Source organism: Melanotaenia boesemani, chromosome 7, assembly GCF_017639745.1.
Source record: "Melanotaenia boesemani isolate fMelBoe1 chromosome 7, fMelBoe1.pri, whole genome shotgun sequence".
NCBI lineage: Eukaryota > Metazoa > Chordata > Actinopteri > Atheriniformes > Melanotaeniidae > Melanotaenia > Melanotaenia boesemani.
The window spans coordinates 14,054,570-14,079,847 of record NC_055688.1 but is presented as its reverse complement, the minus strand read 5'-3'; the positions used below and the strand labels follow the sequence as shown (position 1 = coordinate 14,079,847).

General features: G+C 36.4%; 1 protein-coding gene across 1 annotated transcript in view; it reads left to right on the top strand.

Moving 5' to 3' along the window:
- The window catches only part of rxfp1 (relaxin family peptide receptor 1), a 47,778-nt gene extending 25,524 nt beyond the window's left edge, over positions 1 to 22,254 (top strand). Inside the window, exons 6-16 of the mRNA XM_041990049.1 lie at positions 39 to 110; positions 271 to 339; positions 479 to 550; positions 748 to 819; positions 9,357 to 9,428; positions 9,705 to 9,776; positions 10,433 to 10,504; positions 11,708 to 11,937; positions 16,058 to 16,468; positions 16,668 to 16,886; positions 19,903 to 22,254. Of these exons, the coding sequence (XP_041845983.1) occupies positions 39 to 110; positions 271 to 339; positions 479 to 550; positions 748 to 819; positions 9,357 to 9,428; positions 9,705 to 9,776; positions 10,433 to 10,504; positions 11,708 to 11,937; positions 16,058 to 16,468; positions 16,668 to 16,886; positions 19,903 to 20,327 (1,786 nt within the window). The 3' untranslated portion in view covers positions 20,328 to 22,254. The remainder of the gene's footprint in view (positions 1 to 38; positions 111 to 270; positions 340 to 478; positions 551 to 747; positions 820 to 9,356; positions 9,429 to 9,704; positions 9,777 to 10,432; positions 10,505 to 11,707; positions 11,938 to 16,057; positions 16,469 to 16,667; positions 16,887 to 19,902) is intronic.
- The last annotated feature ends 3,024 nt before the right edge of the window (positions 22,255 to 25,278 follow it).

Genomic DNA, 25,278 nt, shown 5'->3' with positions numbered 1-25,278 from the left:
ACAATGAGGCTGAAACTGTATCCTATTTGTTGTTACAGGATCCTAGAAAACAACCATATCCATCAGATATCTGCCATGACATTTTCAGGACTAAACTCTCTTGTCTTACTGTGAGTTTTTTTGTTCAATAAAACTGTTTTTTTATTGTTGTTTTTTTTTTTCTTGTCTGCGTTTCAGAGCTTTTGTTTTATTGATAAGTCAGAACAAATGCCTCTTCTTTTGAACATGGAAGCATATTGTGCAACACCTTTTTGTCTCACTGATTGACAGGGTTTTGTTGAATAACTCTTTGACACACTTTGATGACATTTGTCAAGAAATGCCCAGACTGAACTGGCTGTAAGTAGGATGTCAAAAAATCCAAGCTGCCTTGACATACAAGTGACAAGTCTTCTGATGAGTATATTCTCTCTGAATGTGTTTTGATACGTCTGTACATGGCTTCTGTGTGTGTGCCTTTCATAACATGTCCTTACAGGGATCTGGAAGGAAATTTCATCGAAATGATTGGAAATGTCTCTTTCCGCTCATGCAGCATGCTGACTGTTCTGTAAGTATAGATTTGCATAAATTATATCATGTAAAAGGCAAAGTTCAGGCAGAAACTAGCAAATCAGTTTCACTAAAATTGATTGCAGCTTCTAGCTAATGCATGCTATTGATCCTGACAGTTCATTAAATGGGATTAAGAAAGGTAAAAAGAAGAAGTGGTAAAACACCTGTTTTGTATTTATTGCCTTTCTACAGAGTTTTACAGCGAAACAGGATCAGCTATATACACGAACAGGCTTTCTCAGTCCTTCAAAAGCTTGGAGAATTGTGAGTTCTTAATTTTATTTTCCATCTTCATTGATTGTGTTGAAAGACTTTACAAAAGGAAAAAGAAAGGGCACAACTTTAAAGATTTCTCCAAAACAAAGCTAAAGATTTGCACTTTAGGCTGTGGCTCATTTTCAATGTGTTATGCATGATGGCTTAAGAAAATCGAAGGCCATTTAACAATCTGTGTTGGAACTGTCTGCTGAAGTTGTGCAAAATTTAAGCACTGCTGAAAGCAACAACTGACATAATTTCTGAAGTTTAATATCACATTTAGAATGAAGGCCTCATTTCAAAGTTTTAGCTCCTTGTTAATGACGATTTTATGTACTTTTGGGCTTACAGATTGCAGTTTAAATCGGCTCATTGGTTGCTGAGCGTTGGCTGTTAGTTGCTTGTTCTTGATCTTAAATGTGAGAAATGGCTTCTTCATTTATGTTTTGAAAATAAAAATCCTTATAAAGGAAAAAAATATACATACAAAGAGTTGTTTTTCATATTGTAAAACCAGTTGCCACAACATAAAAAAAGTCTTTTTTTGATGAACTGAGCTCACGAGACATGAGATACCATGTCACAAGCTAGTGTGCTCAGACAACAATTCACAGCTGTGGTCTCTTACTTCCAGTCTAAGGCTGAGAAAATACTTGCTGTTTTACTTTGCATTTGCATAGGCAACCAGCTCCATTATGAGTGTAAATGTTCATTACAGGGTTCAATGAATAACTCAGACCAGATAGAGTTGGCAAATTTGTAGGGACAAACAAGACTATAAACATGGCAACAATAGATGACGTTAGTTATTTGGTTAATTCTTATATCGAAATTATGACATCACTTTATAAAAAAAATACAGCAGCAGTGCAAGGCCTTGGGCCTGGTACACACATAAAGATTATCGGGCTTTTAGTTGTCCCAACTTTGCCCCTTTCCGACCAAGGACAGCAAATGCCTGATTATCTTGAGTCTTATAAGATTTTCCTATAAAATCATTTGGTCTGATGTGTGTTAAGAGCGAATTTGACCCGATAATCGTCTCTGAAACGGGTTGTGGCTGACAATCAGAAGTAGTGAGTGTGTGTGGAAAGCCTACGACTCCTGAGTTGTGACTGTGTGGATTGTGATGTGGTACGGAATGTAGCCAATCAGAGAGCGAGCTGACTGGGGAGCAAGGAAGGATATAAAGTCTGTGTTCACGCCGTCTCCAGTCTGTTATTTTTTTTCAGTTCCAGCTTTTTCTGTTAACAATAGTCCCAAGCCCACCATCATTCCCTCATTATGTATATTCTCTTCCATGCTGGATGTTGTGTTTTCCCGGTGTTACTATGTTTCTTCTTCCTCCTTTTTTTTTTATTTTAGATCACGCTTGATCACGCAAGATTTCTGGCTCAGAGGACTACATTCTAGATCAGTTGCAGGACAGCGTTGTTATGTGCGTGTTGTTCTGTGATGAGATTATCAGAGCACACCACACACAGTATGATCAAAACTTTTAAATGCCTGACTTTTTATCTTTACGTGTGAGGTCTCCAACAGATAAAAAATTTCATCTGATTAAAAAAATCCTTGTGTGTGTACCAGGCCTTAATTACTTTTTATAATTTCTTTACTGTCTACCCTGTGTCCTAACTTTAGCTGAAATTGCTCTTGACATTGCCCCTATGGGTTACTTACATATTGCAGCTTGTGAATAGGAAGCGTTCATTTCTGAGGATGTAAAAAACAAATGCAAAGGAGCCAGAAAGATCATGCGTGTAATTGAAAGTGTACAGAAGAACAGCAAAATTTCTCAGTTGCAAAATTATCACCAAGTTTAAAACATTGACACAGCGGTGTGCACCATGAGATATGGAGTGGAAAAGAGGAGTTTATTAGACTTTACATATTTATATTTGATACATGATGTAAAATAAGCAAAAAGACAAAAACAGCATTTTGTCAATTTTTAAGAGACCTTTTAAAAATTTACAGGTTATGTTTCTGTCATATTTTTTTATTATTTTTTTTATTTAACCAGGAAAAACCTAATTGAGATTAAAAATCTCATTTACAAGAGATGCCCATGCTTTCTTCAGTAAGCATCATGGAGTCTGAGTAAATCTTGCACATGAACTGATTATAATGTGCAAATAAATATCTCATGAGCATGCAGTAAAAAATAAAAAATCCACACATAAAAAAATAAATTGTTTGGCCCATTTTAATTATGAAAAAGAAAACATGTGGTATTTTAATAATTTATTCCTTAACTCATCCCTTTTTTGTGTGTGTTTTTTTTAGAATTACTCATTCCGGAAATAAATTACACTGACACCCCAAAAAACAGGCCCTCACATCCAAAATATATTGAAGTACTATTTATTGTTTTCATCTTTGACAAAATGTCTCAGAAATCTACTTGTTTTATTTAATTGTTTATCATATCTGAAGAATTCTTTTACTGTTTATTTGTCCCAAGACTTTTCAACTTAGTTAAAAGGATAAAATATACATTTAAGCACATTAAGTTAGCTAAATAAATTTATATTTGCTGAAAAACTGATTCTCATAACACCGTCTCATCTGTCGCGCAGGTGTGGAGTCAAGGTTTGACCCACTTAAGCTTTTTTTTCCCCCAATTCCTTCAATAATAGTGTAATTCTTTAGAGGGTTACTGACGTACACTGGAGTTGCATTTAGAAGCTCTTAGTTTATCCATAAATCAATTACTTGATTGTAATATTACTTTTCATATGGAAAAGAAAGAAACCCACACAGAGAAACAGGATCATATATTTTATATATTTGTTATGCAGAAATAAAAAAGAGAAATAAAATAACTGATAAATCCTAAAACCATGATTTTGTTGCAAATGAATAAATAAACTGAATTTAACTTAGGCTAAACTAAAAATATAAGAATAAACCCACATACCAAGAAGCAAAACTTCTTGGCTGAGGAATGCCTATCAGATGTGTATGCCTATGTACTCTAAATGTCAAATTCTCATGTCTTGAATCAGTTATTCAGTAAGCTGAACTGCTCCTGATCTCATTTGATCAGTCAAGGGTTACATAAACATGGTGTACTTCCACATGGCTGCCATGCCTGCATATGTAAATAAGAACACAGCTAATGAGGCATTTTCTGTGCTACCCCAAGGAAAGTGATGGTCTCGGCTTGGCTAGCCCTATGAAAAACTTCCTGGCTCTGCTGTCAAAATTCCAACAACTTGGCAATTTATAGTTAAATATGCTGGCACTGAATATCACAGTAAGACCATAACTTGTGGCAGCTTTGACCGACTTTGACATGCTCCAAGTTTGGTTGAAACATAGTGTTTATATATATTTATATATATATATATATATATATATATATATATATATATATGTATTCACTGGCTCGTGAAGTTTTGGCAAGAAAGAACAGAACAGCCATCTTTCTGTACTTCTGACTTATAACTAGAGAAGTTAAAAGCTGTAATAGATGCGTACAGATCTTTACTTTTTACATGAGATGTTGTCTCCTTCCTGGGTTTTGAGATGTGTTCTTCATGTAATCTTCACAGAGTTCCTTTCATTTTATGTCCCTTACTTTTGTTGCCTGTACAAAGCTGATGAAAGCCTCATGAGTTCTAACAGTTCCTCTTCCAAAGACCCGGGAAATTTTTATACTTCCGCGGTAGTAGCAGCAGTGTCCGGAGGCAAGATGCCGTCAGCTTGTCGGTCTGTCTCTTGTAAAGGCAACATTTTGAAAGAATTTCTTTAAACGTTGCAGTAATGTCCACTTGGAAATGATCATCTGGTTTTGAATTATTGGTCAGATAACTGAATTACTGGAAAATTTATTTTATACATAAACTCTTCATCCTGGGCTGTTTGGTGGAGGTACAACCCAGCAACCCAGAAGGAGTCATTCTCAATGACTCCTCATTTTTTTGACTGTGGATTATTAAAGGACACAATTATACTGACAGTTAAGTTTGACCACTTATATTGTCATTGTGATATCAGCCAATTTCCTCAAACAAGACTGCAGCTGTGTGCTTCAGGTCCTTTAAAAGCATCCCTTTGTATTTAAATTAAGATACAAGCAGCACCGTAGTGTGGGAGCAAAATCCTGACAATGTGCTGTGGTCTTTCTTTCTTTCTTATGAATACATTTCACATCATTAAAAGAAAGGACGACAACATTTTTTCTTCTTCTTTCTTTTTAAAGACACTCATGAAAATAACAGTACCAATGATTTGATTTTCCTAACATTTGTAGTTAAAGCCCATTTATATCTCAGTTCTTTTATTCTTAAAATGATTAAAATATCACTAAAACATTCGTGTATAAGCTGAAATTTTCTTTCATGTCCTCTCATCTCATTAAGTCTTTACAAGTTGAATTAATTCAGCTCATTTATTTCAAACACCACTTGACATGATTAAAGATATGCATATTTTATATCCTCTTCAACAGAAAATGATTGCGAAAATTGTTGTTGGGAGCAGTCGTGTGGACAAAGCACATCCTCTTTTAGTTCAGGTTTTACATTTTAAAAGAAAAGAAAAAAAAGAAGAATCTTTGAACAACATCGGTTGTATAACACTTCAACAAAATGAAGGCAGAACGCAGAAGAAGGTATGACGTATTTCAGCTAATATGTTGGGGGGGGGGGCATTTATGTTGACACCAATGGAGGCCCCTGTCCAACCAGTAGCAGCAGCCTGTGTCTTTTTATTTGGGGCTACATTTATAAGTGTTGAAAATGATCGTGATAATCAAATTGACTTCATAAGCTGCTTACCATTGTGGAAGAAATTAATATTCTACATTTACTTATTGCCGTGGTCCACTCAGATCGCTCCTGTTCAAATATAATAGTAAGATACTCTTATAAAAGTTTGGATGTACAAGCTCCCTCCTGAGTTTTATGTTACCTCTTGTGTGGAAAGGTGAATTGTGGGCACCCATCATCCACTGTTTGTTTTCTAATTTATGTAATGTCAGTCATTCCCTGTCAAAATGTTTCTTCCAAGAAAGAATTTGCCATTGTTCAATGAGGTGGCCTGTCTACTATGTAGTTCTCTTGCAGAGAGTGTGTGCGGGTGTGTTCTCAGTCTTGATTAAATAATTGAATAAAAGTAATTAGAAGTTAAAGGTGGACATTGAGGATTGTACAAATATATTGTCTGGTTTTCTATTATCCTGTTTGAATTGTTAATTCATAAACTGTAGAATTGAGTAGAACATGTTTCAGTACAATAATGTTTTGTTAATAATCTTGTTAACTTATTTTTTCAGAGGTCTAATGTGATATGTCTATTTGAATTGATAGGGTGGCACCTGAGGGTATATATAGGAAGTGCTGCCAAGCAGACTGGTTGGACTGCACAGAGGGACGTTAGAAAGTTTGGTGTGCAGAATGTTACAATAAACAGTGGTTGTCTACTAACCCAAGCCTGCACTTAATGGACTTATTCGTCCTTTGCTCACACATAGTTTTATCTTAATATTAGTATCTTTCATTTTAATCCACTTAATGAAAGGATGTTCGTTTAGCTTAATGGTTACAGGGTCTCTGGGGTTCAGTTACACCCAACTCAGTAGAGCTAATTAATAACCTAAAATTTACTGTTGTATGTGAAAAAAATTCTTTTGATATTACCTAGACTGATAATATAGTCACTTTAAAAGTTTATTCATCTGCAATATGGACAGACAAGGTTATATATGTAGAACATTTTCATACAGAATTTGAAGAACTATAGAGGATCAAATCACACAATATAATAATTAAAGCTTTTATTTATCCTAAATGGAAAAAAAAAATCTTTATCTCCTTTTAACCCATCTTCATTGCAGCCCTGATCCCCTCGTTGCCAACCTGGTGACTTAAACCTGGGTTCTCCAGGTGCTAATTTACCTGTCAAACCTCTAGACCACAGGGTGAAATAAACATGGAACACTTGCACATCCAACGCATTTGGCCTGTCTGCAGTTTCTGCCACACCATCTCTGTGGTTCTGTTAATGGCCTTAATTAGTCTCTTTTTGGTGAAAATATGTTTTTATTCTTCATACAGACCTGCAGCCATGTGTGATGCACTGATGAGAAGAATAGTGCTCTCATTCTGTTCATTTCACCGGCGTGTTTATCCATTTATTTGGGCTTAATAGATATCCCAGGTGCGTGCACTAAGTGAAACTGAATTAAATGAGGCTGAGCTGTGTTTATGGAATAACTGGAGGATTAAGTAGGAGATGGTTCTAGTTTTAAAATGACAGGTTTCTCTCTTTGTTGAGCGACCTTTGTGGAATACCCACCTGAGCTATGCTGCTATGTTCTGTTTAAAGAGAAGAGGCTTTTTCAAAACAATCCAAACTTGTTCAGTCTTTTTCTCATTGTGCTGTCACAGACCTCATTGTCACAATCCACAGTTTGAGATGGAGGACCCAAATGCATGACTACAGATGAGGGGTGAGCAGAGCAGATAAATTAAGACTATGTGTGTGTCCCAATTCAGGGTCTGCAGGGGCTACCTTCTTGTGTTTATTTAAAGAGACATGCGACTGGAGATCGTTTTTGACGCACCTGTGGGAGCCAGCTGGACCTGCTGGTGACACGGCTCATGGCACGTTCTCTAGTGGCAGGAATTGTGAATGAAGGCAGGATGAGGTGAAAAACTAAATAACCTTACCAACATATGCTTGCTGTGTCTCTCAGGTAAACTGTTGAAAGTGTCAGTCTTCATAATTAGTTTAGTGGCTAAGCTCAACTGTTTTTAGGGTAAAATGTGACACCTTAAAATAGAATAAGCAATACTGGGGACAAGTGGTCTTTGCCTTCCTTGAGAACTGCTCTCTCCTGCAGGAAAACACCTCTATATTTAATTTTGCCCCATTCAGCCAGACCTGGGAGCTCTTGAAGCACATCTTACAATGAATTTAATACAAAGGATGCTGCCTGTTAAGTGAAAAGTCCATGATTCTTGGACTCAGTGAGAATCAACAGCCCTGATTGTCATTTTATCACAGTTTGGTCCTCATGTTATGATGGTTCTGGCAGGCCGTCCTCGCATAATTCAGTGGATACGGCCAGAGTTAGTCATCTGGAAGACACTCAGCATGAGTCCAGGAAATGAAAACAACAGCGGTACATTAAAAAATAAGCCCACCTGATGACAGACACACCTGCTCAAAGATCGCTGTGATTGCTGCCTTGCTGCCAGTATCATGCTATGTGATGTAAGCTTACTGTCTTGACATCTTTGGGGAAAGCACATGAAAAGAAATGATTAATTAATCAAGTGTATTTAATTAGCACCACCTGCTGCTACTGTATGTTGTATTTCCCAGTTTAACGTCTTTCAGATGCAAAAAATCTCTTGTGTAGTTTCATGACTAAAACTGTGTGTGCACAAAGTTAGAAATGTCCATGAACTCTTTTCACCAGATTTATAAAGCCATGTTTCGTAATGTCTTTTATCAATGCCACCCATTGTGGAGCTTTATTCACATTTACAAACATAATTTTAAATCCCATTTTTTAGCCATTAATGGAAGCTCTCCTAATCATCACATGTAAAAATATCATTTGAATCAAAATGAAAAAAAGAAAACATCACAAGAGAAAATCACTCACTTTTCTTGGTCTAAATACAAACGAGACTAAACATAAACCAGCTGAGACAAAGCCAGCATCAAGGCTTTAGGCCAAGGATTTCTGCTTTGTCTGCAAGAATATCTAAATACATATTCTTTTTTAAAGCCTCATTAACAAGCCATTATGCCCAAACGTGTTCCACAGTTACAGTTATTTATAGCCCCCACAATTGAATTAGAGTAAAATACAAAATAATTACAATAAGAAAGAAAATCATTTTAAAAAAAATCATTAAAAAAATCTCTTTCCTGCTAATCAAGCTCCAGGAAATTTTAAAGTTTTGTTTAAATATGTCGCCTCCTTTTCATTCCACCTCAAATGAGGGTTTCATGGTTTTATGATCATGCATGTATGGTCTCACCACAAAATCTTTATTCTTTATAGATTCTGTACAAGAAAAGGTGTATACAAGGTTCTTGTCTCAGCATTGTTCATGCATGTGGCTGTTCTATTTCGACACATAATACACCTTTAGAATTGAACAAGGGTGTGTTTCATCTTTCATCTATCCGTGTCATTATCATGCCATTTTATTGAATGGACATATCTAGCTTATCTTGCTGCTAGTCATCTGCAACATAGATTGGGTGGCTCTGATCTTGTACACTTGCAGCTGCTCATCACTGAATTCCTACATATAAAAGTCCTCCTGGCACCAAAGATCGTGCATGATCAGAATGAAATGAAAGCCAAGGGTGCTTCAAAAATATAGTAGCAGGACTTTTTAGCTTAGTTTTTAGTGTTTGTTGTGTGACCCATTCCTGTTCTGTACAGATGGTACGTTATGTTATATTTAATTATTCTGTATGCATCTGTCAAATACCTTCTGTGGTACATCAACATTTGTTTAATCTTTGGTCGGTATGTTTGGGAAAACTGATGTGGATTTGTCTCTCTGCAGGGACCTATCCGACAACAGATTGGCGGCAATACCTCCCAATCTATTTGTCTTACTGGAGGATTTGCTCCAACTGTGAGTTTCCTTCATGCAAACACAGTTCTGTAAAAAGGCGAACCAAAGGTGTTTGATCCTGCCTGCTGTTGTCAACTGAGTGTTCAGTGTTTCTGCAAACCCATTTTGCAGAAAACTACACTTAAATTAGGTACAGGGTGGATTCATAAAATAAAATTGATATAGCCAATGTGTAATATCCTCTTTCAGACGTTTCATTTTATCCACAGTTTCAGGTCAGTAACAGGTGGGATTATTGTCTATGTTTGTAACTGATTTTTAATTCTTATTTTCTAGGAATATATCCTACAATCCTATTATGGAGCTTCAAGTTGACCACTTTGACAAGTTATATAAATTAAAGTCATTGTAAGTATGCTCCTACACATGGTTTAAACTACACAGGGGTTTTGTGGGAGCTACAGTATTTTTCCAGCCATGTACTGCAACTTTCCAAGTCAATATTTATTGTATTATTGTATATTTATTGTAGGTTGGCCAGTGTCCTGCAGGTTTTAGATGTTACCCTGCTGCAACACACCTGACACAAATGACTGCGTAATTAAGAAGAAATGCAGGACTTGACAAGTTTTCGGAGAACCCTTTAATTTGAGTCAGGCATGTTGCAGCAAAGAAACATCTAAAACCTTTAGAGCACTGGCCCAAGAGGTCCGGAGTTGGTGACCCCTGAGCTAGAGGGAGGTGATCTTTTTTCAATGTTGTCTCATGATGATTTTTCTGTGTGATTATAGCACATTTGGTGGTTTCTTTCTTTCTTTCTTTCTTTCTTTCTTTCTTTCTTTCTTTCTTTCTTTCTTTCTTTCTTTCTTTCTTTTGAGACACAACAATTAACCCAGAAGAGTCTAAATCTATTGGCAAAAGGAAAGAAAAAGATAATGTTTTCCATTTAGACTTTTGAAAGACTTTAGTAAATAGAGCATTTGGTGAAAACTGTTTTTGTGCTTTCAAGGCTCTTTTGATGATGTACAGCTTTAACATAAAATCAATTAATGTCTTTGCATCAGGAGCATAGAGGGGATAGAAATTGGAAACATTCAACGAAGGATGTTTGAACCTCTCAAATATCTAACTCACATGTAAGTACTTCTTTGTCGTCTTTGATATGGACTGCAGTTTCTCACATATAATTTACATCTTAGGGTGAGCTACACTTATTGAGATTCAGCCATCTTTTCCACCTGGGAGATGATTAAGTCAGGCTTAGTGTAATCCATCCTCTCTGTGGCTTAAACAGCTTGAGATACATCAATCCAGGTCATAAAGGGGATGCAACAAATGTGCCCTCTCAGCCTTTGGTACTGTTTTTAATAATCAGGAGTTCCAACCAGATACAGTTTAATGGGGATACAATTTATTTTGATCAGATAAGCTCACCAGGTTTGTTTTCAATGTGGCAAAGTGGAACTAAATAGGACACTGTTTGGAGAACTCTACGCTTCAAAACGTTCATCTTAATCTCTCAAAGGAACATCTTTACTGGTTGGTCTATCACTTTGGTCTGGACTGAAACATGAGTTTTACATCTGTAAAATTTCTGAACATGTCTCAAGCAAAATTGTGTGAAATATAATTAAAACTTTACAGCCTCTTAATGATATATTGTCGTGACTTTGGGCATAATCTGACTTTCTAAATCAATTAAAAAACATTTCAACATTTATAATAAGAGGTATATTGGTTTGTGAGAAGAATTACAAGACATTTTATCTTATCATGCAAAGGCTGGTACAGCAAAATGGTCAGCACAGCCTACTTAAACCATATTGGCATTACCATTGTGAGGAAGTTTTATCTTCACATCCTCATAGAAACAGTTGAATACAGAGCTGTTAATGTAAAACTGTTAGGAACAAATTGGCATACCGATATCACTATGTCAGAGCATTAGGAAAATAAATCCAAAACTATATGCATGGCTTGATTCCACCAAGGCTAAGTCACAAGCTGATGGGTTTTATTTGGAAGAACAGTCTCATTTGTTTAGTTTTTTGATGAATGTTAAACTTTTGTTGATTTCCCCTGATGGGAGGAATTAAAGGACAGAAAGCATTAAAACATTCATTCTAATCTAAATATGTTTATGATCAAGACCAAAACTTTTAGGGCCTGTACAGCTTGACGCTACTATTAGTTCAAATCCTCACAAATCCACTTTCCTCAGAGTAACTTTTTTTTGTTTTCTGCACGTATTGTTTCTCCAGATAAAAATAGTGCTTCAAACAAAACAAACTCTCCTTTCTTTGCTTAACTTGACCCTGTTATTTTATGTGTTATCCCAGCTACTTTAAGAAGTTCCAGTACTGTGGCTATGCCCCTCACGTGCGCAGCTGCAAACCCAACACGGATGGCATCTCTTCTTTTGAGGACCTGCTGGCCAATATTGTTCTGAGGGTCTTTGTTTGGGTCGTTTCCGCCACCACCTGCTTCGGCAACATCTTTGTCATCTGCATGCGCTCGTACATCCGCTCCGAGAACAAACTCCACGCTATGTGCATCATCTCCCTCTGCTGTAAGTTAACATAAGAAATTATATGTGGGATACAGTTCTTGTTACATGTCTTCAGACACCCTCATGAAGAAGAATAATGTTAAAATTACAATCCACTGAGATAGTGGTAGCTTTTTTATTCCGATAAGTAACAATTTAAACACTACATCCATCAGCCATAGCATTATGACCCCTTAGCTGACAGCTGTCAAAAGAGCCCTGGTAAGTCAAGGTGTGGGCCAAGAAATTCTGAGAATATCCTGGAGGGTCTGGTCTGCATTGATCTTGTTTTTCATAGATGCCATCACATTCCATCAGGTTGGTATTCAAGTCGTTTGAAGGCTAGGTGAGCATTTAATAGTGTCATTACCACATTGGGGGTGTGTTCTGGTCTGTCCAAATGTTAAGACAAGTGGCAAGTGTTAGTAAAGTAACATCTATATACAAGACACACACAGGTTCTCCAGCAGAATATGGTATCAGTCATTTTTTTCTGTCAGTGGTTTTAATGTTGTGGCTGGCCTAGACTAGAAAAGTGTGCTTAGGAAGCATCAATTACAGAACCAAAGCTGTATGAAAGTCATCCCAAAATGCATCAACAATATCTTTTGTTTTGCTTTTTGGTGGAGACGGGGATGTTTACTTGTTTGCTTGTCCATCCTCAAGCATTCCCTCAAGTTTCCATTTAGTGTTTTTTTCTTCTTCTTCTTCTTTTAAATGTGCTTGTCAACAGAGAGACAAATGACTATAGTTACAACAAAAGAAGAATAAAGCTGTATTATACCTCCAAATTAAACTGTTGTGGGATTTTCTTTCTGTCTTGCTGACAGCTAACAAGTTCAAGCTGAATCTATTAAACGTCCTTTAAGTTTGAGTTCCAGGTGGCATTGAGGATGACATACTGAGCTACAGTAAAACACTAAATTTCAGTCGGGTTGAAAATTACATTTATATGTGAAACTTGACTTATGTTGACACTTCTGTTAGCTCTGCGGTCTCACGGCAAGTAGCTCGCTGGTTCGAGCCTCGGCTGGGGAGAGGTTCAAACAGTGGCCTTTCTATGTGGAATTTGCATGTTCTCCCCGTGTATGCAGGGGTTCCGTCAGTGCACTTCGGCTTCCTCCCACCATCCAAATACATGCATGTTCAGTTAATTGGTCTCTCTAAATTCTCCCTAGGAGTGAGGGTGAATGGTTGGTTGTATCTCTATGCTGGTCCTGTGATGGACTGGTGACCTGGCCAGGGTGTACCCTGCCTCTCGCCTGCCAGTTCCTGGAATAGGCTGCAGCTTCCCTGCGACCCTGAAATGGATTAAGTGGTATAGAAAATGGATGGATGGATGAACAGTTTCCTAACTTTTTGGGCTGTTAAGTTTTAAATCTTGTGGAAGATGTCTCTCTGGAAAAAACTGCTGAGGACTCTAAGATTTATTTTTATCTAAATGTCTGCGTGCAAAGGACAAAAAAACTATTAAGTGGAAATTGTCCTTTGGGAATTTAGACAGCCCTGTCTTGAATGCAGAAACAATCCTTAAATGAAAATCACTGTGCAGACTCAGACATACTTCTAAAAACCATTTTCAGTGAGCAGTCTGTAGCTGCTAAACAAGATCCAGAAAAGCTGTAGCCACCCTGGGCTTATGCTAATTTAGGTAGAAAACTGTCTTTGAGTCTTAAAGCATAAAAAAAAAATTTAAAATCAAGTTTTTATCTTTTTTTCAAAATCAAGGCTGCAGAGGAGAGGGTACCATATGTCTCTTTATAAGTGCACAAATTTTGGTATGGGAGCAATTAGTGCCCATAACATGAGTGACTTACTTGTTGTTAATTCTGTGCTGTGATCCAGAAAATCTTTTTAGAGCAAAAAAATGCTAAATACGTTGCAAAGGCTTTACAACAGCCTACTGGAAATACAAGTCTGAGAGTTAACTGGCTTGCCTGCAGCTCAGACCTGTTACAGAATAAAAGAAATATGACAAAAGAGGCTTAAAAGTATTTAGCAGCTGAAAACTTACATAAAAAAAACCTGGAAAAAGAAAACTGTGGTTTGTCTACTGAGTGCAGTGGAGTTTTTGATAAGTAAAGAGGAATATTTTAGGATAATTAGGGCCACTGATGCTGATCTGGTGAAGGTTTGATATGACATGGAGTCATTATGTGTTTTCCTTCACACTTTATCATGCACAATGCTAAATTAATATGCAATATGGGTTGTGTCAAGATATTAACAGGAGAAGAATTAATAAAAGATGATGTTTAAAAGAATGGCAGGGAAAAAGAACACGCTGTGCATATGAAAATAAGTGTGACAGATAAGGATATGCAAGGAAAAAAGTCTGTTTTAAACCGGCGTCAGGTCCCTTCCCTACCACATGCACAGTGTAAAGGGTTTTTCTTTATTAGTATTATGTCATTTTAGGGTATTTAAGGGCTGGTTTGCTTCATACACTGACATCCAAAAAGGTTTTCCTCAAATGTCAATGTGGTTTGTTCTCTGCAGCATGGTATATTCTGGTGTCTGATACCAGAAAATATTAAGTAAAACACAAGTAAAATAACCTTGCTAATTTTGTTTCGGCAAGCTTTGTCCTGAAACACTTTCCTCTTTTTCTACAAAAGCAAATCAACACAGTATCCACCTGAGGCCAAAGCCTTTTTACAGTCATTAATACCAGTTATGCTGACCAGAGAGCATCTTTAATGCTTTATACTTTAAACCTTCTCATTTGCATACTGTAAAGATTTTTTTAACTATTACTATACACATAACTAAATCTTTTAGGCTTTGGTTTGTATTCATATTTAAGGAATTACTAACAGGAGGGTTGGAAGATTCAAAATATGATCAAAAAGCTAATCGTTGAGCATTGCCTGATGAGGCAGCAGAAAAGTCCTCACGGAAATTAAGTTGGAAACTGCTGCTTTGGCTGTTCCTGCTTTGGCTGTTCCTGCAAAACACTGCAATGAGTTTGCAAAGGGCAAAAGAAGCGGGTGTAGAACAGGATATGTGGGGTTGCCATTAATTTATTGTGAAAATGTGTTTTGGCCCAGATGAATACACATCACAGTGAATAAATGTTAAAAGAAATACACTGCACAAAGCCAAATCTATTTAATTTCTCCTGCTTGATAAGATCCTAACTGGAGGTTTTATTTTTGTTGTTATATATATATATAAAATGTTCTTATGTGTGTAACAAAGATGGAATCCAGAATTATTAGGACATGCTGACAATTAAGTTCAGAGTTCAAATTACATGGATTTGTATTTTTTGTTTCTCTGTAATTTTAATTTCTACAGACTCTGGATGGTGTTGCTCCGACATGATGTAGAAGGAAGAATGCTTGGTTTTCTCTTTGTTCAAGTGCCCTCATAAATGATCAGTAGAATTTAGTTCAGATGACTGTGGAGTTGAGTGTCTCTTAAGGATTATGTGCAACTTCTTCCTGATTAATTTTTAATAGAAGATTAGATTTATGTAAAAATGCAACTTTTTATTTCATCCTCCCATTGAATTGCTATGAGTGGATTTTCTTTTTCCCCTCTATCCATATATCTCCTGCCTGTGTGACATTTAAAATATGCTTCACTAAAAGACCCCCCCCCCAAAAAAAAAGATGGGGGAAAGAATGCAGCTCCTTTTTTCCATTTGTACATAGTTTTTAATCTTCTATATTTCTTTATTTTACGTGTCATAACAATGGCGTCCCAAATTTTCCAGGCACACAACGAAACCTCCTTTGCTGACTTTAGCTTCAAACCTGCACACCTGTCTTTTGTACCTCCCAAGCATGACCAAATATCCGAATGCATCATTCAAATAGTTTTCCTCTAGTGAAAAAATAAGTCTATTCTGTTCCTGATATCTCTGTTTTACAGATAGTCTTTCGGCCAGTTCTGGACTTTTTCTCACTTTTATTAAATCACACTTATTCTACGATGAAAACTACTTTAAAGTTCTTTATCATATAGATTAGGTTTTTTATTTGGTGTCAGTGTGGCCTTTTTTTTCTTTTTTTTTTTTTGCTTAAAACTGTTCATAACAAAGAGGATCAAGTGCACTTAGAGAGTCTGAGCCCAAACTTTTTCAGTTCATGAATCATCTGAATTATTTTTAAAATGCAGCTGTCCTTCATCACAGGTGCAGACGGGCTCATGGGGATCTATCTCTTCATGATTGGTGCGTATGACCTGAAGTTTCGAGGAGAGTACAATCGGCACGCTCAGGCCTGGATGGACAGCAGTCAGTGTCAGGTCATCGGCTCTTTGGCCATGCTGTCCACAGAAGTCTCCGTTCTGCTCCTCACTTATCTCACCCTGGAGAAATATATCTGCATTGTTTACCCTTTCCAGTACTTAACTCCTGGCTGGCGACGAACTGTAACCATCCTGCTCGGGATTTGGGTGTTCGGCTTTATAATTGCCTTTCTGCCGCTGGCCTGCAAGGGATTGTTTCGCAACTTCTATGGGACCAACGGAGTCTGCTTCCCTTTGCACTCTGAGCAGCCTGAGACTGTTTGGGCTCATGTTTACTCCATTGTCATTTTCCTTGGTGAGACTTTGTTCTCTTTTGTTTTTCTTGTTTACTTTTCTCTTTTTTTCATTCTCAGTAGCTTAATATAAATATGCAATTTTTGCTATTTTTATGTATTTCTATTTATTTGCATGCCAACCCAGAGCTTTGTCATGATTTTAAATAAGAGCTACTAAAGGTTTTTGAAATTTCAGAACTAATCAAAATCTTTCCATAGGTCTCAATCTGGTGGCATTCCTCATCATTGTTTTCTCCTATGCAAGCATGTTTTACAACATCCAGAGGACAGGCACTCAGACCACCAAGTACAGCAATCACATCAAAAAAGAGGTGACCATCGCTAAAAGGTTCTTCTCTATCGTCATTACTGACTCCCTCTGCTGGATCCCCATCTTCATCCTCAAGATCCTGTCTCTGATGCAGGTGGAGATTCCCGGTACAGTAGCATGGCTAAAACTATTAAATGAAAAAGTTCAATGAAAACCCACAGCAGACCTGCATTGTGCCTCTAAGTTTCCACCTTCTGAAGACAAATTCTAGTTCTACCAACTAGAAGACATAGAGGTTTTGACATATACCTGCAGCTCAACTGCTATGCTCCTTTAACAAGCATAAGATTGTAGCACATGCAATTTAAAACCACTAAAGGATTGTTGGTTATTGATAAGCAGATTTAAAGCTGAGCTGGTCAAATCCGCTCCTTGTAGATTTTAGTTCTCCTTACGCACAACTGGCTCAAATTACTGATTCATTAACAGCCTTGTGGGGAACTTGAGGAGAAGCTGTTAAGAAAATCTGATTAATTTGAATCATGTGTGTAACAGTAAGGAAATATCTCAAATCTAACAATTTAATTAATTTTAAATTCAAAGATTTCAATGATAATCTTTCAGGCTCTTTCAGGCTCTGACCTTGTCACTACCCAGTGTGAATCGCACATGCTCAAGCTCTTTGGTTTGCACCATGGCAACACAGACATAGAAAATCCAAACGCTGCATTAAAAGACATGCATCATAGAGTTAAGTCTCTATTGTGCTGTGAAGTGATTGTAGATATTTTAAATAAACAATATAGCTGAAAATGATTGAAGTTACATTACTCCAGCCTGGATAAGTAAAAAAAAAAAAAAGCATGGAGCGTTGTTTAATATGTAAATAATACAGAATTATTAACCAAAACAAAAAAAAATAAATTATTCACAACAGATCGTGTTTACCATGCCATGAAAAATATAAATGTTGCAGCTGAGTAGGTCCATTGGCAGCAGGTCAGTTATATAATTGGATATAAAAAGAGTACCCTAGAGAGGCAGAGTCTCCCAGAAGTTAAGACGGGCAGATGTTCAGCAAGCAGGAAAAACCTGCATTTTAAAATTTTGGAGCACTGTCAGAATAATGTTTTTCAGTGTAACATTGCCAAGACTCTGCTTTTATTTACATTTTATCTGTGCCCTACTTTTATTTGGAATTGGGTTGTATGTCAGAGTGTTTGGGTTAACTTTTTATATTATTTTATTATTTAATGACCTGGTTGCCAGGTGGTACAGAGTCATTTTCAGAAATAGCAGAAGTTAAAATTCCAAATAAATGCTGTTGACAGATCTGGGTGCACAAATGACTTCTTTTCATTTTAATAAATTAATTATTTTATTTTATATCTAAATGTCACTGTGCATCATGTGCTAGAAAAACATGTGAAAGAAGTGAATTTCAATTAACACATTTGTTGTCACACTCATTCTCACTCTGATATGAGATAATGACATGCTGTCATTTTGTCAGATCATAACAAAGGAAGACCTTAACTGTCAGTTTTAAATGTGTCAGGTTAAAACAGTAAAATGTTTTAAGTATCTATTGACATGCTGAATTCACATTATGAGGCAGTAATTCAGCTAGAATAAATTAGTTTTGATGCCTGACCCCTACCAACCACCTCTTTTTCTTTTAGTCATAAGTAAATACTTTAAAGTGATGATGCTGTTAGAGATTTATACCTCTACACTGCACCAGGAAACCTACACTCAAGGGAACTTTGCCCATTTTGTCAGCGAAGCCACAAGCTTTGACAAAAAGGCTGCCTTGATGCTGTAGCATGAATATGAGCTTATGCTGTCAATCAAGTGATCACCTGCAAGGCAGAACATTTTTTAGCGCCACATTTTAAAAATGTAATAGGTTTTTCTGCAGTGTTATTAGAGTGTTTATTGCAGATTTCATGTTTAGCCTATGCTCTGCTGGGTGTTTTTATTCTTCTTTTTAAAGGGAACTCTGGCTAGTAGCAACAATGAACAAGACATTTTCAGCTGTAAAAGCATATTATAAACCCTCTACTCTCTTTAGATTTTAATAATTTTGAACAAATAATTTCACTCATACAAGCCAATGTTGTTTACGTTCCATATGTTTTAGGTAATAAGGGTTGTAGGGGTCTTGCTGCTATATAGCAATATATGGGCTCATTGTTTTCAGTCTTTTCAATATGCATCCAATCTCACTGACAAGGAAAACAATAATAAAAAAATCACTGAAAACACACTAAAAAGAGGAGGACGATCGGATGGATGACGATGATAATCAACCAAAGTATCTCTTTGTTTAGAATTTTATGGCCAATAGTACACTGAGATGTTTGCTGCAAAGATCTCTGCTTCCTGTCAGCAGCATTTCTCAATAAGCTTCAGGATCAAATATTTTCCTATAGCTACAGATTACAGTAGTGCCTTACACATTATATAATAATGTAAAATGAACATGTTAAATCACACAAACAAGTTAATTATGTTTAACCTTATCAACAGATATCAAAGTTTTTGTGTACATTATGGCACATATAAGCTTCAAGGCAGTTGGTTTCAGACTGAGAAATAAGTCTGACAGTCTTGTTTTATTTTTTTAGGTTGCTGATCTGCGTAAATATGATCTGTAGTTATAAATGAAATTCCTAGATCTGCTGCCGCTCTACTGCTGCATCTGATGGGCTGTCATCTGTTTGACTTGCGCCATTGGTCATAGTTAAGGAAAAATTGGAAACTTCAAGGACTAAATGAAGCAGTGGTTTGTCAGGTTCCTCCATGTCCAGGGTTGGTCTGATGGTTCAGAGGCTGACAGCAGAACATCCAGCGTCTCTGACGTTTCTCTCCATGTTTTTCACTTCCAGTCTGAACTGCAGTCCAGTGTCTTGCTGTTCTGTGGTTGGTTTCAAACAGAAACAGAAACAGTTCATTTCAGTAGAAGAGAACAATAACTACATGTTAATGCCAAAATGTGCTAATAGCCGAGGTTCCTTTTAAGGGATGTTTTTTTTTTTTCTACTCCCATTTATTATATTAGAAAAAGACTTGTTTGTCCAAATATTTTGGCAAGTCATAGCAATCTGCTGTGAAGTATATTATTTGTGTTTCTGTTCATTTTTTTCTTTCTTTCTTTTTTTTTACCCACTCCACCTGCAGGCACCATCAGCTCTTGGGTCGTAATATTTATTCTCCCCATCAACAGCGCCCTGAACCCTATCCTGTATACACTTACCACACGACCTTTCAAAGAGACTATTCTACAGGTGTGGGCAAACTACAGGCAGAAAAGACCCCTTTTCAGCGGTCACCCCCCTCATCAACAGTCGTTCACATGGCAAGAAATGTGGCCCCTGCAGGAAAATAGCCAAGCTGTAGCTCCAGGACATCCACTGGACACAACAGACACAGCAGCCAAGCTCACCCCTGTGGAGAATGCCTCTGATGGACTCAATGATACAACCATGTGCATAAAGCCACAGCAAAAGCAACATACTGTGCTGTCAGTGTACTCAAAGAAACAAAGATTGCCGCACACACTCACGCATATCCACACATTCACACAACCGGACAAACTCCTCTAAGTGTCTGGTGGCGGAGATATGTGGATGTATGTAACATTCCTGTGATAACATTCATCATCTGATAAATACCGTTTAGTCCTTGATTGGTGCCCAGATTTCTTTTTCATGGTTAAAAGTCGGCAGAGTCTTGTTTATTACTGCTTTGTCTGAAATTATCTGGCTGTATTTGTTTCGCAAAGAAGTGAAACTGTAAAGGAAATCAACAAGTCAAACAATCATAAAGCGTTTGACACTGCTTTTGTGGCAAAGATTCAAGAGTCATAAAACTCTGGCTCAATCAAGGCTAACAAAGACAGTGTTATAGAAATATAACTTTTTACGTGTACATATCTTCATGTGCCTGAGGGGGTGCTTGGGATATTGATGAGTCAGGGCATTGTCGTGTTGATCTGATGACGGCAGCTGTGTGAACTGAGTGATGATATGTTATGATGGTGGCTTTCTTTTTAATCACCTGGGCTTAAAATTCAGATATAATGGTCCGTTATGTTAGGGGATGGTTGACAGTCCATAATGGGAACAAGCTAAGATTAATTATGAAAAGCTTACTTTCAAAAAGACACCAGCACTTTGGATATTGATTTCTTCAGAAACATATGTGTTGTGTATAGGTGTACATTTGTTTTGCCTTTTTACAGGATTACTCTCCTGAATCTCAAATGTACAAAGAGTTCTGATGCTTATTTCCACTGAAAATCATAAGAGGCAGTTGTCAACATGAATGACAGCAAGAAATATAAACCATCAACACAAGAAATTCATTATAATCAGCCTTTCTTCTCATCCGTAACACCATATTAGCAGCAATATAAAAAATACTGAAATACTGTTTATGGAAAATAATAAAAAAAAAACAATGGCTCTAATTACAGTAGCCCTGTGGGAATCATTAATGCACTGTATCACAAATAAGATGGACTTAACTTGTGTTTTGATGCCTAAGTGTTTGATTTAATAGCTTCAGTGCTTCACAGCACCCTTCTGCTCAGTCGCTTGTTTTGTTTAATACAGAGCGATGATTCACAAGTAGAATCCGGTCCCTGTTGTGGCCTCGGGTTCTGGTAGTGCAGCTTCTATTGACTGCAGCACTCAGGAGGGAGATGACTCAGTGTGTAGACATACACACATTATTGTGTGTGCCACAACAATTGCCTTCTTAACGTTTTTTTTTTCACCTCAGTGATTAGATATGTGATTCTGGGGTTGACTCAGTCTTTACAGATAATGGAACAAAAGACAGATAGTAATGTCTATAAATGACCCAATGTTTTCTCTTTAGATCCAACATTGCTTTTTCATCTTTATTTAACTAAAACATCTCTTTGGCTGCAAGCATATTTTCATTTATTTCCCTCTTTATTTTCTTCTCATCAACTCCTGAAGCATTTATTTCTTTAATTGATTGTCATTAAAATGTTATCACTAGCAATTGTTTAAGTTTCATAAGTCACTAACAAGAAATATGTAGGTAGGTAATATTATGATTTAACGATTACAGACCAGTTTTCAAAAGTTGGTTTATATAAATGCAAAGCATTCATATCCTGTTACAAACCATTGCAACCAGGGAAAGTGTCTCCAGACTTTGAAATTATTTAAGGGGAAAATATCCAATGAGAATTAATTAAATTAAGTAAATACTCAGAGGGAATAGTTACAGAATGAAGAAGTATTGTAATGAAGTCCAATTATATCCGGTGTTTCAGTCACTGGGTTGAATGGGAATTGAAATAAAATTATGTGAGTATTAAGGGCCTAAAGTTTAATGAAGGGTTTTTTTTCTTTGAGGATTACTGCAGATGCTGTGAGAAGTTTATTTTTGTAGCAACAGATACAACTATTGCAAGAGCATATGCCAACACTTCTATGCCTAAGTGCTTCATACAGGAAGTAATTGGACTTAATACTGGTGCAAAGGGAGTGAGAATTTCAATTACTTTCATTCGGTTGCCATCACTTCCAGCTACACTCAATTTCATGTAAGAGGAATCATTTGCTTTTATTATTCAGAGATTAAGTATACCTTTATTGATGTGAAAATTAGTTTCGAAAATGTTTCCCTGCATCAAAAAGTAAACTCAAAGGCAGCCACCCTGGCTTAATGGACATGAAAGATTATCTGCAGAGGAAATATGAAACAGATTTAATGCAAAGCTCCTATACTGTACCTTGGCCCAGATATTATCATAGCTGCAGAGCCACAGAGCCAGCAGCTTCACACTGCTGACATTTATCAAAAAGAAAAGTAAGTGCTGCAGATAGGAGCATTTTTACAACCTGCAAACAATACGTTTTATTTATTTATTTATTTATTTATTTATTTATGCTCAGATCTATTAAAGTTTAAAGTAATACGTGGGAAAATCATTTCCATCCAAATGGGACAGTTTTGAGAAATATTGAATGGATTTCTATTAAATCAGAGCATGTTCTTTGTGGCAATGCTTGTAGTAGGATTTGACTCAAAGCACCACTGTGCCTCAGGCCCAGTCCAAAACTCCATCCCTTGGCTCTTTTCCTCAGTTCTACAGTCGGTTATGGTATCCCTTTTTTCTTAAGGATCAAAATGTGGAGTCCCCTAAGCATCTAAATACCCCCCAACACCCTGTTTGAAAGGCTATATAAGCGCTCCTTGGTCCATTTAAAGAAAATAGGAACCTTTTCTCTTCAAAACGGAGAGGGCGAAGGGGAGGATTTGGGATTTGGTGTAAGCCCTCGCAAAGCCAGCTGCACAGCTGGAGGCTCTTAGCTCTGTTGTGTGTGTGTGTTTCTCGATGTTTAACTAACATTTCAAGCCTCCAAAATATACAGTAAGTGGTTCTGACTGGTACCTTCTTTCTAGTGTGTAGGATATTTGGTGAGGCTTATTCTTATCAAGTTTTATTTAACCGTACAAGTGTAAAAGATGGTTCATTCATATAAACATCAGTTTTGATTCTGTTTTCATAATCTCAATCTACAACAAAGGTTTTTGGGCTCCTCTGACCTGTAGCTTTCTTTACCTGCAGGTTTTTGTTTGTTTGGTTGGGTTTTTTTTTGGGGGGGGGGGGTTGTTTTTGTTTATTTGTTGGTTTTTTTGTTGTTGTTTTGTTTTGTTTTTGCGTCTTGAGGGGCAAATGTCTGCTTCTCTTAATTTGCTGCTAGTTGTTTCCTCTCTAACAGACAGGTGGGACAGGTGGGCATGCTGAAAAACTAACCTGAATATAACTGAAAGGCTCCCTCGTTGGGATGTACTTTCTATATGATCATTTGGGATATGTTAAGAATATTCTGATTGATGCTTTTTTATTTTTGTAATAAATAATAGTCTCTACTAAGAAATGGTGGGCTTGTGTCTGTTTTCTGTTGTAACTGTTACATGTTTACTGTGAGCAAGACTTCTGTCTGAATTATTGCTTGGTTACTTTGTTTACTGTTGACTGTATTACAAATGTTGTGATATCGCTGTCACATCATTATTATTTTTTTCCCTTTTTTATCTATAATGCATTTCATACTGTATATATCAGCACCTCTGGTGATAATGTGCCAGATTTAACTTTGGTGTCAAGATATTTGTATTTGTTATAATCTTCGCAAGTTCAGTGTAGTTCTTTATTGTTGTCTCTGTGTTCTGAGTAAAGTTAGATATCTTCTGTTGGAAGAAAAAACTATAGAATTTGCAGCTGGATTCTTTGAACTTTCCAAATTTACAAAAAAAAGATTTTTAGAAAAAAAACTTTTGACACTTAATTTTGACAATTACGTTTAAGCTGCCTTCTTGTGCAATCATTTACTGAATGAAAAGAGGGTGAACCAATTCTAATCATTGCCCATTTTAAGAATGATTAAGCACATCCAAATAATTTCAAGATGTAAGATTTTTTTCTGTCTGCTAAGAGCAATGTAATATATATGTTTTCTTATGTAATTTGTAGTCCATCAAAGGTTGTGTTGCTTTTGCAACAAAAATGACTGGAATTATTATATTGAATGTAATATATCAGATAGAGCCAGTATGTTTAATTAAGACTGTATTAATTACCTAAAAAAATACCTATCCTATTTAATTTGGGTAGGTGGGTATGAGCTGAAAAAGATGGCAATTTTAAATACTCTTTTTACATTTTGTCTAGAAATTGTCCAGCTGGTCTGGAAAGTTAAAGTTGGATTATGTCTCCTCTCACCAACCATCACTTTACAGTACATTTTTACACTGTAATCTGCGGTAAATACCTGTGTATAATAATGATTGTGTACATTGCTCTGTGAATATAATATTAAATTAAGTATATTCTTGTGCTTTGTTTTTTACATTGTAAGTGTATGAATGTACTTTGAACATGACTAAAGAAACCAAGGCAAAAATGTATTTCAGTGTATAATTACATTGTACTGTGTCACTTTGTGTTAATATAAATTCCCAAACATACTAAAAAAAAAAAGACACAAAGGCCAGCAATTTCATTGTGATTTAATCATAACTACAGGCTCAGCTTTGATTGAAAAGATTTTTTGTTCAAACGTGTTCTTCTTGAATTTATTGTACTGTGTCCACCAATAAATTTGCTGATAAAAGCAGTTTCTTTTGTTTGTGTTAAATTGGATTGTGTACGCCTTGAATCTGCTACTCCCCTTATTTTACTACCTTTAGGTTAGATATCTTGAGCTACAATATGAATTTTAAATAAATTTTAAATTTAAAACAAATAGCTTGCTAGTGTGAAATAATGAAAATCCTGGCTTCTGAAGACATGGGATTGACTTCTTCTTTTTAAATCTGTGTTTTAAAAAGCAGATTTGTTGTAATTGTGTCAGTATGTAAACAATGCTTCAATAAGTCTTTACTTCTTTAAAATTATGTTGCATCTTTTCATTTCCTCCACCAAGGCGGTGGTTATATTTTCGGTGGCGTACATTTGTCTGTCTGTTTGTCCTAAAGTAATAGACAGATTTTGATTACAATTTCAGG